We start from the raw sequence: 15,262 nt of genomic DNA, 5'->3' as shown, positions 1-15,262 counted from the left end.
GCGGAAAACGTTTTCAGACGGAGAATAAACACCAAACGTAAAAAATTCTCAGAAGGATGATGGCGGTCCCACACAGTGATGTCTATGCAGAAAGAGTCTTCACTCACGTGAATCATTTATGGTCTGACGCTAGAAACAAACTGAGTGTCGATAAAGTAAAAGAATAATCATGCATTCACTGTAATTTGAAGTTTGCAACATGCAATTACGTTAAACAAAAAGTTAAGGGTAACAAAAATTTGTTGAGAGCTGTAACTTCAATGTGAGTTCACCCTCAGCCCTCAGTATACCAAATCTCTTCGATATGCAATGTTCAGTAATTTTACCAATTTAATCTGGCCCTTCTAATGCTAATGGAGGAACTTTCCTCGTTCGAAAATCGTCTGATTCACCACGTAAGCGTATATTTACACAATGATTTATTGTTTTTGAAGTTAGTTCTAGTGAGAAAAAATTGCTTTGAAATCCGCGTGACTCACGTCATGCAACAAATAAAATCGAAATACATGGCAAAGAGCGTGAGGACAATGGTGATACAAAAGATAAAAACAAAAAATGAGATATGACCTGCTGATTTTTGCTAGCTTTTAGACTCTGAACATATTTCGGATTTAAAATATTTGTTATTATTTTGTGGCAACGTTATTTTAACGGACACTCTGTTTCCAGACATTTTTCCAGAATGGTTTGCATGGCGTCACCATTCAAACAGAATTATTTGACAAATATGTCAAGTCTTTCATACCTAAAAACTTAGTTGCACTATTCTTTTTAACGATCTTATCATAATTTGTGATGCAAAGATGGATATTAGATCTTTAATTCGTTGTCTGTGATTCTTTCTTTTTCTTTGATACGGGTGGTGTGTACGAACACACACAACACTAAACAGTGTTGAAGTGCCCAATATGGCCTTCACCACGAAGACCTTTTGGAGGAGTTTGACTCCTGTCAACAAAACCTAAGAATTCATAGTTAGAGAGCGTTCCAAATATATTCACATTGCTAGGTATGGCTTATTTCCTGACAAATAATTTATAAATACACTGTGAATATTAGTCTTCCAGTAATAATAATAAGCTTCTGTAATTAATTCTTTTTTACAACGTAACAATTTCTATGTCGTTTCTTGCAGGTCTTTTCTCTTTCGGATACAACGGAGATGCACAGGCAGGCTACTTGGTTCACTATCACCTTCCTCGTAATCGCAGTCACTAGCGCCGTCATCGGATTTCTGCAGGTTTGTTTCATTCTAATTCCACATATGAAAGTAAAAACTGCGGAATCAAAGAAACAGCACGAAGCAGTTTTGAAGCAAAGAAACACATATTCTAAATGAGGCATAATCCAAAAAACACAAGAAAACTGAAGACGTATAATATGTAGGAATTTACTGCGTGTTTCCAGTGTAATATTTTATTGTAGCTAATCACATTGCATCATCTTCAGTAACGAATCCGTGAGGATTACAGCAACGTTTCTAGGGTCTTACTCATGCGTTTGTTCTATTTACGTTTCTTTACACTCTGATTTCAATTTCTTGAGTCCCTGTTGTGAGCTTATGAATGAAGAGTATCCCTGTCTTTTTAAAGGAGGGAGATCGAAGAGTCATGAACAAGAAACACGAATGTACTGCATCGTAAGTAGTCTGAAAATGCCTTCCAGGGCCAAAACAGACATGTTTCGTGCCGTAAAAACGTACACGTTAACGAACTCACCTCTACTGTTGAGTATCACACAGCTCAAAATCTTTCCCCTGGTTGTCCTTTGTGTTACAATTCACTTTGACGAGAAAGCGAAGAGATACATACGCCAATATGAAGTTGTATTCTCTCTCAGTCTTACCGTTGAAGTAAAATATTCACGGTTTCGAGGTTCCAGAATGAATTTACAATTTGCAGCGGAGTGCGCGCTGATGCGGATTGAAGGCCCGGTCGGGCAAACGGTTTCAATCTACCAGGACGTTTCAGTTTGTTGGTTTCCTCTTTCTAAGCGCAAGTAAAATTATGTTAATCATTAGCAGCGGAAAGTGACATGGGAGGATGTAAACGACAATAAGAGCAAGGACGTACCACTAAACGTGTATGCACGAATGACTTGTCTGCAAGTATGATTACGAACAGTCACTGTTGTCTGTATGACTAAGGGGGTAGTCGCAACAAAATTATTTTAAAGGTAAACTACTCCATTAAGTCCCCATCTAACTGGAATAAAATTTCACCAATGGCCCATGCGTTGGGAACAAGGTGGATGCATGATGGGAAAACGGTACGTTTTGCTGGCGATGAGAGCCATGTAATTCGCCAACATAGTTCAAGATGCAGAGGTCCCACAGAGACTTTTCTTTGGCCACCGAGATCACCTGATTCGATCCTCTGGATTTTTACGTGCGGAGTCATTTCAAAACAAAAGTATGCTGTACTCTATTTGGTATGTTGAAGTACTAGAGCGGACTGTACATTCTTGTTAATATTTACGAGACGTTTCGACGGTGTTTGAAAGAAGTCATGACTAACTGTAGATACGAGGCCAGTATTGCATTCAAATACGAAGAACACACTTGGAAAAACATCTTTAACAGGTACGAGTGCGCAGTAAACAGTAACATGTACAGTGTTGCGCAGTACTGTGTTTCCTGTTAACGTAGGCGTTAGGTGAAATTTGAGTCCAATTACGAGGACTCGCTGAAAAGTAATGCCTCTTAATTTTTAATCTGTTCTCAATATCGCTTGTGGTATTACGAGTCATGCATATTATTGGGAATACTTCTCCGTCTGACGCTAGAAGGCCCGAATCGTAGCGTGCAACGTAGCGTTGTGTCACGTAGCGATGTCGGTACGTTAGCACAAAGAACAGGAAGCACGAATTCAAAAAGTACGTCTACATGAGTACCTTCGCCTTGGGCGTTACAGTGCTAGAAGACACAGGAACGCTGCCGCATATGCAATAATCTGACACCTTGAATTCACTGTTAATGATCGTCTTCCATACAGTACAGACTTAGTCCCATTCGATTTTCATTAGTCTCCAAACCTTAAAGAACACCTTCAAGGGCATCCTTTTACCCTGCCTGTTCATCTCCTCCAATTTGCTGATGACACCGCCTTCCTAGCCCTTTACCCTACCTTTCAACGGTCCCAAACTACCCTCCAAACCCACCTCGACCAGTTCACCTCTTGGTGCAACCAGTGGTTCCTTTGTATCAAACCCTCCAAGGCCCAGGCAATCATCATACGCCGCACCACCTGCTCCTTCCATGATTTTTACCTAACCCTTTATGGTCGTCCTATCCACCTCACCTCTACACTAAAATGCCCTGGCCTCATCCTTGACTGCCACCTCACCTGGACTCCCCATCTCCTTATGGTCGAGCACAAAGCCCACAACAGACTCTGTCTCCTGAAACTCCTGGCTGGCCAGATATGGGGACTGCCTCCTTCCACCATTCTTCACACTTACAAATCCTTGAGCCACCCCATCCTTTGTTATTCCAGTGTCACTTGGAATTCCACCTCTCCCAGATTCTATAAAGCCCTCCAAATCCTAGATTGCTATACACTCTGCCTTGCCTTCTGTATCCACCTTCCATCTCCCATGCACATGCTCTACGACCTCATCCCCTTTCCCCACCTTCTTCTTCTCCTTGAACACATCTGCATCCTGTATATCATCTGCTGACTCGATCCCACCCACCTCCTGGTGTCCCCCTTCCTCTCCAACCCCAGCCCTTTGTCACACCTTTAATGTTGTGTCCCGCCCTCTCTCCAGCTCCACACCCTACACCTCCTTTTCCAATGCAACTTCCAGCACCTACCCCTCCCAGATGATCAGCTTTGCCCTGACATCTACCCCTCCCACCAACTCTAACCCCACCTTCCTCCCCCCTACTCCTCAGCACTCTTTCTCCCCTCCCTTTATTTTCCCCTTAGTGGTTTTTCCCCTTCTACACCCTCTCCCCCTCCTGTGCCCCCCTTCTGTGTCTCTGCACTCCCTCCTGACTTGCCTTCCGTCTTCATCTCCACCTTGCCCATCTCCTGCCTTTTGGTGCGCCTCTTGACCCCCTTTTTTCTCTTCCTCCCGTCCCCCCAGCCCCCCACCGCACCTTCCTCCCGTCTTTTCCCCTCCTCTCTGGCCTCCAGTCCCTTGTCAGGTCCATATCAGTGGTTTTTGTTCTTCATGAGTGCTCTGTTGTTTCTAGTGGTTTTTTAAGTGTCTCACTCTGTGTGATTTTCATACTGTGGCCGACTTTTAACTTGTGTTTGACTTCAGTGTCTTTTAAGTGCGCAACGAATTACTAGCTATGTTCTTTTACCCTTATGTCGACTTCTTAACTGGCCCCCAGCGCATGTCCCCGTATTAGTGTATATTTTAACTCCCATCATCTCCATTTACTGTGTCTTTTTATGCCCCCCTTTTGTTCCCCTTCTTATGTATGAGTTCCGTTTTTAATGTATTTTTGTGTAACGATTTGCCTCAAGAGCGGTGGACTGTGCCACTGCCAGCCTCCCCTGCCCATATGGGGCAGGGGCATGAAATTACAATAAAGAAAAAAAAGCACCATTTTCATGGTGATGAAGCTGTGCAAACAGAGGTGAGGTTGTGGCTCCATCAACACAGTCAGACATTCTACAGTGATGCTATGAGCAAACTGATCTCGCTTTGGGAGAAATGTGTTCATCGCCAGGGCAAGGGTGAACATGCAGTAGTCTGTAGGATGTGGGTGGGGCTGCTAGACCAGGGGGTATGGGGCATTTTTAATATTTTGAAAGATTGGCGATTTGTAAGCAGTCTTAAAAAAGTCTCTGTTCTGAGCCTGTTAAAACCACACGTAATACCGACTTCTTAATTATTTTCTTGAAAGGAAAACGCCTGACTACACTACATATTTCCTTTCCCTGAGTATTAGCGTGAGGAAGTGGAGGCGGCCCCCCTTACCCTCGAGCATGGGCACCCTTGTGCCAGGGTGACTATGTTGAGAAATAAATATACAGACACGAAGAATAAAGATGAAAATTTTTAATAAAGTTAGTTTTATTTTAAAGGTCTAAAATTTTTACATTAAATTAGGAGCAGGGGACGTAATTGAAACGTATGTATTTCCAATAAATTTGTACTAACTAGGATGATATTGTGGCTCCTTAGCAATTATCTCGCAAATGGCTGCTTTTCCGACTGGTTTACTGCAACGTTTTTGGTTTTTTTACCATATACTTTCATTATGCCCATTTTACACGATGAATGGTCCGCCCCAATAGCTGAACTGTCGGCATATTGGAATGCCAAGCACGGGGACCTGGGTTCGATTCCCGGCTGGGGCGGGAGATTTTCTCTCGTCAGGGCCTGGGTGTTGTGTTGTTGCCATCATCATTTCCTCCCCATTGTCGACGCACAAGTCGCCAAATGTGGCGTCGCACTCAATAAGACTTGCACTTGGCGGCCGAACTTCCCGTCTGGGAATTCCCGGCCACTGACGCCATATGATCATTTCCATTTTACACGACGAACGAACTTGTAATCGATTGACACCCGGATGCTTGAATGGCAGCCGTCTATCGTGTGAACGGGTTCACTATTATGATCGCGTTAGTAGCGATGCGCGATAATTCTAGGGATAAAGGAATAGGGCTAGTACTAAATTCGGTCCTAGTAGCCTCACCGCCCATGCGCGAGCTAGTAGCTGTCTGGCGTGGTCACATCTCAGCTGCACGAAGCCTGATTACCGTATGATGAGTTTTGTTTCTGTTTATGGTCGTTTCATCATGACAAGGAACTTTCTGAGCAAGTGAGTATAGTGCACTGTTCGAAAATACTTTCACGGAAGTTTTCAAATATTAGTAAATTTCATAAATAATTAATGATATGCTAATGTGAAATCTCGACATTGGCACTGTTATGCCAGTGCCGGTACGCTGTGTTTACATTTATTGTTTATAAACACGCTGCCATAAGATCTTGTTCGATTTTACAGTTCGGGTGTAATACTCTTGGAGCGCTTCAGTAGACTAACATCTTCCGTGAACAGTTTCGTTCATCGTGTAAAAACTGCGTTAACCAAGTCGTGCCGTGTGCCAATGGCACTGCCTCAACTAAAGTCCTTTTACTCTCTCAGTGCTCTCCAGCGGCTGTTGACGTCTTTATTTGGCTCGCAAACCACACAATTTCTGTACGAAAACGGACAAGCGTAAAGTACGAGTAGCTGCGTTAATATTTTTAGCGACTGTGGTAGAACAGCGGAGAAAATCGCGAAGAGGTTTCTGGATTCGTCGATGGCCTGAACAGCTAATTGCTGGTAGAGGATCATCACATAATAACCTAAGATATATACTAGCAGAAGTTGTTCGATACCTCAGGTGCATTTTCATCCCTTTTTGGATTTTGAATTAAATACAATTAAGATTAGTGCTTGATGTCAGTTCTTGCATGCATAATATCCATATTCTCGATGTTGCATTGACTACATACTTCATCATATAGATTTCAGGATCGAGATTCGTTTCGTAATTTCATTCGAAGGGAAGTGGAGATTCTTTTCGAATCTGTCACCATCGTTGGAAAAGATGTCTACCGGGAAGGTTTATACGAGGGTTGGAAATTTAATAGTGGCAAATATTTATTTACAGCCCGTACAAAATAGATAGGTGTTACAAAATTTTAATGACTTTCAAAGTAGTCACCAGCATTGTGTATAACCCGTTGCCAGCGATGTGAAAGTCTTAGGATACTATTAGCAGTGGCAGTTGTGTTGAGAGTTCGAGCGGCGCGGTCTATTGCGACGAATTTGTAACAGTTCTGAAGCGAATGCCATGAAATGTTTCCTTGAGTTTAGAAATCGGGTTGAACTCACGACGGCTTAAGTCAGGCGAGTGCAGTAGGTGGTACAGCACTAAGCAGTCTCATCAGTCAAACAAATCAGTAACAGCTTACACTGTACGTGCTTGACTATTGTCCTGCAAAATGATGGTCAGGTCTTACAGAAAGTGTCATCACTGCAGTAGTAGCCCTTGAGCGACCTGAGCGACGCATGTCATCGACAGTTCCCGTCTCTCTGTATTTCCTCCATGTCCGAAGAACATCGCTTTGGTTCACTCCGAGACGCCTGGATACATCCCTTGTTGAGAGCCCTTCCTGGCGCAAAGTAACAACGCGAACGCGATCGAACCGCGGTACTGACCGTCTAGGCATGGTTGAACTACAGACAACACTAGCCGTGTACCTCCTTCCTGGTGGATTGACTGGAACTGATCGGCTGTCGGACCCCCTACTTCTAATAGGCGGTGCTCATCCATTGTTGTTTACATCTTTGGGCGGGTTTAGTGACATCTCTGAACAGCCAATGGGATTGTGTCTGTGGCACAATATCCACAGTCAACGTCTATCTTCAGGAGTTCTGGAAACCGGAATGATGGTAAACATTTTTTGGTGTGTGTATATCACACAAAAAAACTCTCTGAAATGTGCTTCAGTGTATCGTTTAGGAACTTCAAGAATATGCAAAGTACAATATATTTTAAGAGCTTATTGATGAGAAAAAGTACCGAAGAACCTGCGATGATAACTACTTAGCGCAGTAGGCGCTGCAGTGCCCCATCCTGATGTACCTCGTTAAAACGTGCACATAACGGATATATTAAGATATGCAACACAGCTATTTTATGAAAGTAGGTCGGTTTTATTCAGCATTCCGACACATCATATTATTCCCCACTCAAATAACTATAAAATCCTTTTTTTCAACGTAATCTCCGTTCAATGCGATAACCTTACGCCACTTAAGTCGGAGCCAACGTCTTGCTGCATAAATAACCTACCCCCCACCACCACTACCATCCTCGTACTGCTTCCCAAAGAGTACGTCCTTCGTTGGGCCAAACAGATAGAAGTCGGAAAGTGCCAGGTCCGGGTTGTAGGGTGGATCAGGAAGAACAACCCAAGAAGTTTCGTGAGCTTGTCTGGGGTGCGCAGACTTATGTGAGGCCTTGCCTTGTCATGGAGAAGTTCATTTGCATTTTCGTGGCACTAACACGCTAAAGCATAAGACACTCCAGAGTTAATTGTTGCACAGTGAGGGGGAACGTCTAACAGAATAACCTCTTCAGAGTCCCAGAAGAAGGTCGCCATGACTTTACCACCTGCGTGTGCGGCTTTGAGCTTTTTCTTCGGAGGAGAGGTGGTGTTGCGCCACTCCATGTTTTGTCGTTTTGTTTCCGGTTAAGAGTGATGAACTCATGTGTGGCAATGTTCAACAAAAAAGTGTAATGATCAGCCTTGTACAGCGCAATAAATTCCGTAGACATGTTCCTTCGTTGCTCTTCATGGTCTTCTTTTAGGCGGCACCACGCTTCTGCTACGGTCATAAATTCGAATCCTGCCTCGGGCATGGATGTGTGTGATGTCCTTAGGTTAGTTAGGATTAAGTAGTTCTAAGTCTAGGGGACTGATGACCTCAGATGTTAAGTCCCATAGTGCTTAGAACCATTTGCACCTTTTGTTAGGCGGCGAGGAACCCAGCGTGCATACAACTCTGAGTACCACAAATGGTGGACAGGTGTGTCAGCTGTACCAACAGAGACGTCCAGTTCTGTAGTTGGGTGTTTGATTGTGATCCATCGATCACAATGAATAAGAGAGTCCGCACGTTCCAACATTGCAAGAGTCACAGATGTATGCTGCGGATTGGCACGAGAGACATCAGACAAGTTTGCACAACTGTTGCGGTGATAACAGACGCCTCACCCAAAGACTCTCCGTGCTTTTGTTCTCTGCCGGGTCTCCGTAGATATACAGAAAGCGCCTATGAATTTTTGCTATACTCTACACCCATATTAGTAGTTGAGAATGTGGGGCCGGCCGAAGAGGCCGTGCGGTTAAAGGCGCTGCAGTCTGGAACTGCAGGACCGCTACGGTCGCAGGTTCGAATCCTGCCTCGGGCATGGATGTTTGTGATGTCCTTAGGTTAGTTAGGTTTAACTAGTTCTAAGTTCTAGGGGACTAATGACCTTAGCAGTTGAGTCCCATAGTGCTCAGAGCCATTTGAACCTTTTTTTTTTTTTTTTTATAATGTGGGGTTCTCAGCGTATCTTATTTGCTCTGACATATATAGCAAAGTAGCGGCGTATTCAGGTACACAGCTGCAATACTGTAGACCTGAAGATGCCTCACCGTGGTTAAAACCGTCAGTCTGTTTGTTTGTTGTGCGATAATGTGCGACAGAGGTCTGCTAACAAACACACCTTTCGGTAGCTCGGTGGTGACGTGGCGTAGTAATTTCTTCAGTCAGAACAAGATGTGGGCTACAAATAAGTAAAAGGTTTTAAATATGTGACTCACATTTGTGCAATTCCCTCAAATAACGAAACCTTCTGCTATGACATTGCATCACTTAATTGAATGAGCTTATGAAAAGAAAACAAACATGAAAACTTGCGCCTAGTGTTCATTAAAATGACATTCTCATTTTACATTTCGCAATGCAACGTGTTAACTTTTCTCGTGTGATAATAGGTGTGTCAACCAGATGGAAACACTGTCGTGCTCTCGTTTCACAAGACGTGTAGTGTCATCTGGTCAGTAAGCACCTCTTTACCGTCTGTTTCCAAGGAAATAATGCCGGCGTACACGGTATCGATCGTAGGTCACCTGCATGACAGTGTGACGCTTTGAGCTTTCAGCGAGTGAGTTGAACATGGAACACCTAGGAATGCCTTCTTCAGTACTTGTCTATCCATTCAGATAATAATTCTAAGAACGCCAAGTCGCCCAAGGCGCCGAGGTACAGAGGTGAAAGGCTTCACATGTTCCACGTAATACGTGCTCTTACTGAGTTTGAAATCCATACATCCACGTGGATGATCAATATATGTTCCATAAGTCTTCCTAAACGTGTTGATCGATGTCAATCACTGGAAAGAACCACTGTGGGGTTAAGGACCAACTATGTCTCATAGGGGTAGGTGTGGGGGCGTGAAAGAAGCGTATCTCGTGACGCGGAAATAGCCAGACTATATTCATCCAACATTTGAGACTGAGAGCACTTAGTGACTTGCAACAAACTATACACATAATTTTAACCCTTTTAGAGACGTTTCCTCACTCACACACCCCACAAAAGATGAAAGGAAGCAAGTATATCGCTTATTACATTTTCGCTGTTCTTACAATAAAACTACCGCATGAAGCATGACCTGTTAATTTATTACTTGTTTACTACTAACTCTTTTCGAAACACATTTTGCAGGCAACTGGATGCACCTGCAAAATTACCTCACTGTGCAACACATAGTACGGGAAATATGACATAAAATCCAGCACCGAAGGTAAACGAAGGTGCATGGCGAAATTCGCTAGAGATACAGGTGGAATATGTGTGTAAATATGTGTGAAATATGTTAAATTTGATACGTGTGCGGTCCTGCCCATACCTCTCGTATAGGGTGCCTAAAGGATGCTGCGTTCTCGGAATAGCTATACAACAATTCAAGTCAATCACATCAATAGTTTTTATTAGAATAAAGAAGATTGACAATACTTAATTTTGTATTTACAAGAACGCGTCGCAAGCGATAGGCGAAATGCAAACAGTCAGTCCTCGGCTATATACAGAGTCCATGTATGCAATTGATATGGATCACTAATAACTGTTCTGCAAGTGCCGGTCTAGTATTGTGCAGCTGAGGCTGGCACGAACAGCGCTTATACACTCCTGGAAATGGAAAAAAGAACACATTGACACCGGTGTGTCAGACCCACCATACTTGCTCCGGACACTGCGAGAGGGCTGTACAAGCAATGATCACACGCACGGCACAGCGGACACACCAGGACCCGCGGTGTTGGCCGTCGAATGGCGCTAGCTGCGCAGCATTTGTGCACCGCCGCCGTCAGTGTCAGCCAGTTTGCCGTGGCATACGGAGCTCCATCGCAGTCTTTAACACTGGTAGCATGCCGCGACAGCGTGGACGTGAACCGTATGTGCAGTTGACGGACTTTGAGCGAGGGCGTATAGTGGGCATGCGGGAGGCCGGGTGGACGTACCGCCGAATTGCTCAACACGTGGGGCGTGAGGTCTCCACAGTACATCGATGTTGTCGCCAGTGGTCGGCGGAAGGTGCACGTGCCCGTCGACCTGGGACCGGACCGCAGCGACGCACGGATGCACGCCAAGACCGTAGGATCCTACGCAGTGCCGTAGGGGACCGCACCGCCACTTCCCAGCAAATTAGGGACACTGTTGCTCCTGGGGTACCGGCGAGGACCATTCGCAACCGTCTCCATGAAGCTGGGCTACGGTCCCGCACACCGTTAGGCCGTCTTCCGCTCACGCCCCAACATCGTGCAGCCCGCCTCCAGTGGTGTCGCGACAGGCGTGAATGGAGGGACGAATGGAGACGTGTCGTCTTCAGCGATGAGAGTCGCTTCTGCCTTGGTGCCAATGATGGTCGTATGCGTGTTTGGCGCCGTGCAGGTGAGCGCCACAATCAGGACTGCATACGACAGAGGCACACAGGGCCAACACCCGGCATCGTGGTGTGGGGAGCGATCTCCTACACTGGCTGTACACCACTGGTGATCGTCGAGGGGACACTGAATAGTGCACGGTACATCCAAACCGTCATCGAACCCATCGTTCTACCATTCCTAGAACGGCAAGGGAACTTGCTGTTCCAACAGGACAATGCACGTCCGCATGTATCCCGTGCCACCCAATGTGCTCTAGAAGGTGTAAGTCAACTACCCTGGCCAGCAAGATCTCCGGATCTGTCCCCCATTGAGCATGTTTGGGACTGGATGAAGCGTCGTCTCACGCGGTCTGCACGTCCAGCACGAACGCTGGTCCAACTGAGGCGCCAGGTGGAAATGGCATGGCAAGCCGTTCCACAGGACTACATCCAGCATCTCTACGATCGTCTCCATGGAAGAATAGCAGCCTGCATTGCTGCGAAAGGTGGATATACACTGTACTAGTGGCGACATTGTGCATACTCTGTTGCCTGTGTCTATGTGCCTGTGGTTCTGTCAGTGTGATCATGTGATGTATCTGACCCCAGGAATGTGTCAATAAAGTTTCCCCTTCCTGGGACAATGAATTCACGGTGTTCTTATTTCAATTTCCAGGAGTGTATTTTCTTCTTGTAGAGGCCGCTCCTGTTGTCGTCTCACAACCTTCTCTGCTCTTGCTTTCCTCGTCTTCGTGCCGGCGCTGGTGGTTACGACGGAACAATAAGTGCGTATGTGGGCAAAGCCACTGGTAAAAAGCTCCTTGTAAACCCCTCGATCGAACTGAACGAAACTTGGTACACATATTACTATCTGGAAAAAAAACTGTTGGGTAAGAACCAGCGTTCTCCTCTTGGGAGGGAAGAGAGAAGGAAGTGGCGAGCAGACAGAGGGGGAAGGAGGAGATGGACGCAGATATGGGAGATAAGGAGATGGACAAAGAGAGGGTGAGGGGTAAATGTACAGAGAAAGGGGAGGCAGACGGAGAGAGTGGGAGGAGGTGATGGACAGAGAAATGAGAGAGGAAGAGAGAAACAGAGAGAGGGCGAAGGAGGAGATGGGCAGAGAGACAGAGAAGAGGAATAGAACAGAAAAAGTGAAGAGGACATGGTCAGAAAGAGGGGGAGGAGGAGATGGACAGAGAAGGGATAGAGGAAGAGATGGACAGAGGAAGGTGGAGATAGACTATGAAATGGAATAGAAACATACCTGGACAACGCTAGGCACTCTGATAGTGCAAATAAAACAGAGAATAGAGTATGAATAATATTAACGTTTGTTTCATTTCGAATAAAATTTTCTTTAATTCTGTTTGTTACAGTTCTTCACCAGTTTTATTGAACATTCTCAGTTTTTTATTTTAGTTTGTTAGTCACACACCCCTCAAGCTACATATATCAGTCTGGATATAGCTATCACATAATTCTCTAATACGCGAAGTACAATGCTGACCACGAATACTGCAACACTACGAATGCGGAATTCAACAAACTTCAAACAGCCTTGCATATGCCTGAATATGCAGATGGTTAGTATTTCAGTGCGACCACACAAATACGTTAGAGTAATGCTGTCTAAATTCTGTAAATAACGAAGGATTGGGCAGAGGGTTTTTCATTCAAATATAGCAACTGAAACTTGATTGTTTGCTGTAAGACTGATTTACGCCTCGTATAGGCAGGAGAAGACAATTTGACATATCTAAAAAAGGCAATCGCAGATGTTGGACAAGGAAGTGAACTGCGAAGAAACCATTGGTAACAGGTGAAATACTTCAACTGATGGACGAAAGTAGAACGTAAACGAAACGTTCAGAGAAATTCAGGAATACGGAAATGCAATTCACTTACGAATAAAATAAATAGGAAGTGTAGGGAAGCTAAGCGAAGTGTCTGCAAGAAAAATGTGAAGAAATAAAAAAAAATGATCATCGGAAGGACTGACGTAGCATATTGAAAAGTCAAAACTACCTTCGGCGAATATAAAGCAGAGGTTTCAATATTAATACTGCAATGGGAATGCCGCTATTAAACGCTAAAGAGAGAGAGCAGGTAGTTGTAAAGAGTACACTGAAGGTCTCTATTAAGGGAACCACTTGTCTGATGACGTGATAGAAGAAAAAATTATAGTCGACATGGATAACATAGGGCATCCAGTATTAGAGTCAGAATTCGAAACGTATTGGAAGAGTGAGATCATATAAAGCAGAATGGATAGATAACGTTCTATCGGAATTTCTAAAACTGTTGGTGTGTAGTGACAAATGAACACTTACTGAGATTGGTGTGTAGACTCTGTCACCAGCGATGTACAACCAGACTTTCCTAAAAATATCGTCACACTATTCCGGAGCTAGCAAGGGCAGGTAAGTGGGAAAACTACCGCACAATCAGCTTAAAAGCTCTTGCATCCAAGCTCCTGACACTAATAACATACAGAAGAATGGTAAAAAAGTTGATGATCGATTTGGCTTTAGGAAAGGTAAAGACACCAGAGAGGCAATTATGACGTTGCGCTTGGTAATGGAAGCAAGTCTGAAGAAAAATAAAGACATATTCATAGAATTCGTCGACCTAAAAGCATTCGACAACGTAAAATGGCGCAAGGTGTACGAAATCCTGAGAAGGAGTAAGCTGTATGGAAAGACAGGTAATACGTAACAATGTGTGTGTGTGTGTGAATTCCCAAGGGACCAAACTACTGGGGTCATCGGTCCCTAGACTTACACACTACTTAAACTAAGTTATGCTAAGAACATCACACACACACCCATGCCCGAGGGAAGACTCGAACATCCGGCGGGATGTGGCCGCGCAATCCGTGACATGGTGCCTCTAACCGCGCGGCCACTTCATGCGGCAATGAGTAATAGGTACAAGAACCAAGGACGAACAATAAGATTGGAAGCGAAGAACGATATGCTCGAATTAAAAATGTTGTAAGACAGAAATATACTCTTTCGCTCTTACTGTTCAATCTATACATCGAAGGAGCAATGATGGAAATAAAAGAAAGATTCAAGAGTGGGATTAAAATTCAGGGTGAAAGGATATCAATGATAAAAGATTCAATGATCATATCGCTATTCTCAGTGAATGTGAAGAAGAATTATAGGATCTTTAGGATGAAATGATGGAGTGCAGAATATGGATAGTGAGTAAACCGTAAAAAGGCAAAAGTCATGAGAAACAGCAGAAAGTAGCAAGAAACTTAACATCAACATTGGTAATCACGAAGTAGATGAAGTTAAGGAATTCTGCTACTTCTGAAGCAAAGTAACCACGACGGAGAAAAGAAGGGTGACATAAAAGCACACTGGCAGAGGCAAAGAGGGAATTCCTGGCTAAGAGAAGTCTACTAATACTAGACATATGCCTTAATTTGAGGAAGAAATTTCTGAGAATGTACGGTTGGAACACAGCATTGTATGATAGTGACACATGGACAGTGGAACAGAGAAGAATCGAAGGGTTTGAGATGTGGTGCTACAGTAGAATGTCGAAAATTAGATGGATTGATAATATAAGGAATGATGAGGTTGTCCGCAGAAGAGAGCAACGTATGGAGAACACTGAATAGAAGAAGGGTATAACTTTCATGATACTACAGTGAGCTGAAGAGGAGAAAAACTGTAGGGGTAGACAGAAATCTGAATACAACCACAAGTAATTGAGGTCGTAGGGTGCTCTCTGAAATAAAGAGGTTGGGACATGAGAGATATTCGTGGTGGGGTGCATCAAACCAGACACTACACTGCTGGTCGCATTGG

At 44.2% G+C, this 15,262-nt stretch overlaps 1 protein-coding gene across 1 annotated transcript in view; it reads left to right on the top strand.

Annotated features, from left to right (window-relative positions):
- Window positions 1–15,262, top strand: part of LOC126252984 (ATP-dependent translocase ABCB1-like) — a 189,476-nt gene that overhangs the window by 123,381 nt on the left and 50,833 nt on the right. Inside the window, exon 15 of the mRNA XM_049954012.1 lies at window positions 1,136–1,240. Within this exon, the coding sequence (XP_049809969.1) occupies window positions 1,136–1,240 (105 nt within the window). The remainder of the gene's footprint in view (window positions 1–1,135; window positions 1,241–15,262) is intronic.

The sequence above is a fragment of the Schistocerca nitens genome, chromosome 4 (genome assembly GCF_023898315.1).
Source record: "Schistocerca nitens isolate TAMUIC-IGC-003100 chromosome 4, iqSchNite1.1, whole genome shotgun sequence".
Taxonomy (NCBI): domain Eukaryota; kingdom Metazoa; phylum Arthropoda; class Insecta; order Orthoptera; family Acrididae; genus Schistocerca; species Schistocerca nitens.
Note: the sequence above shows the minus strand (reverse complement) of the source record. Positions and strands in the feature narration are given on the sequence as shown.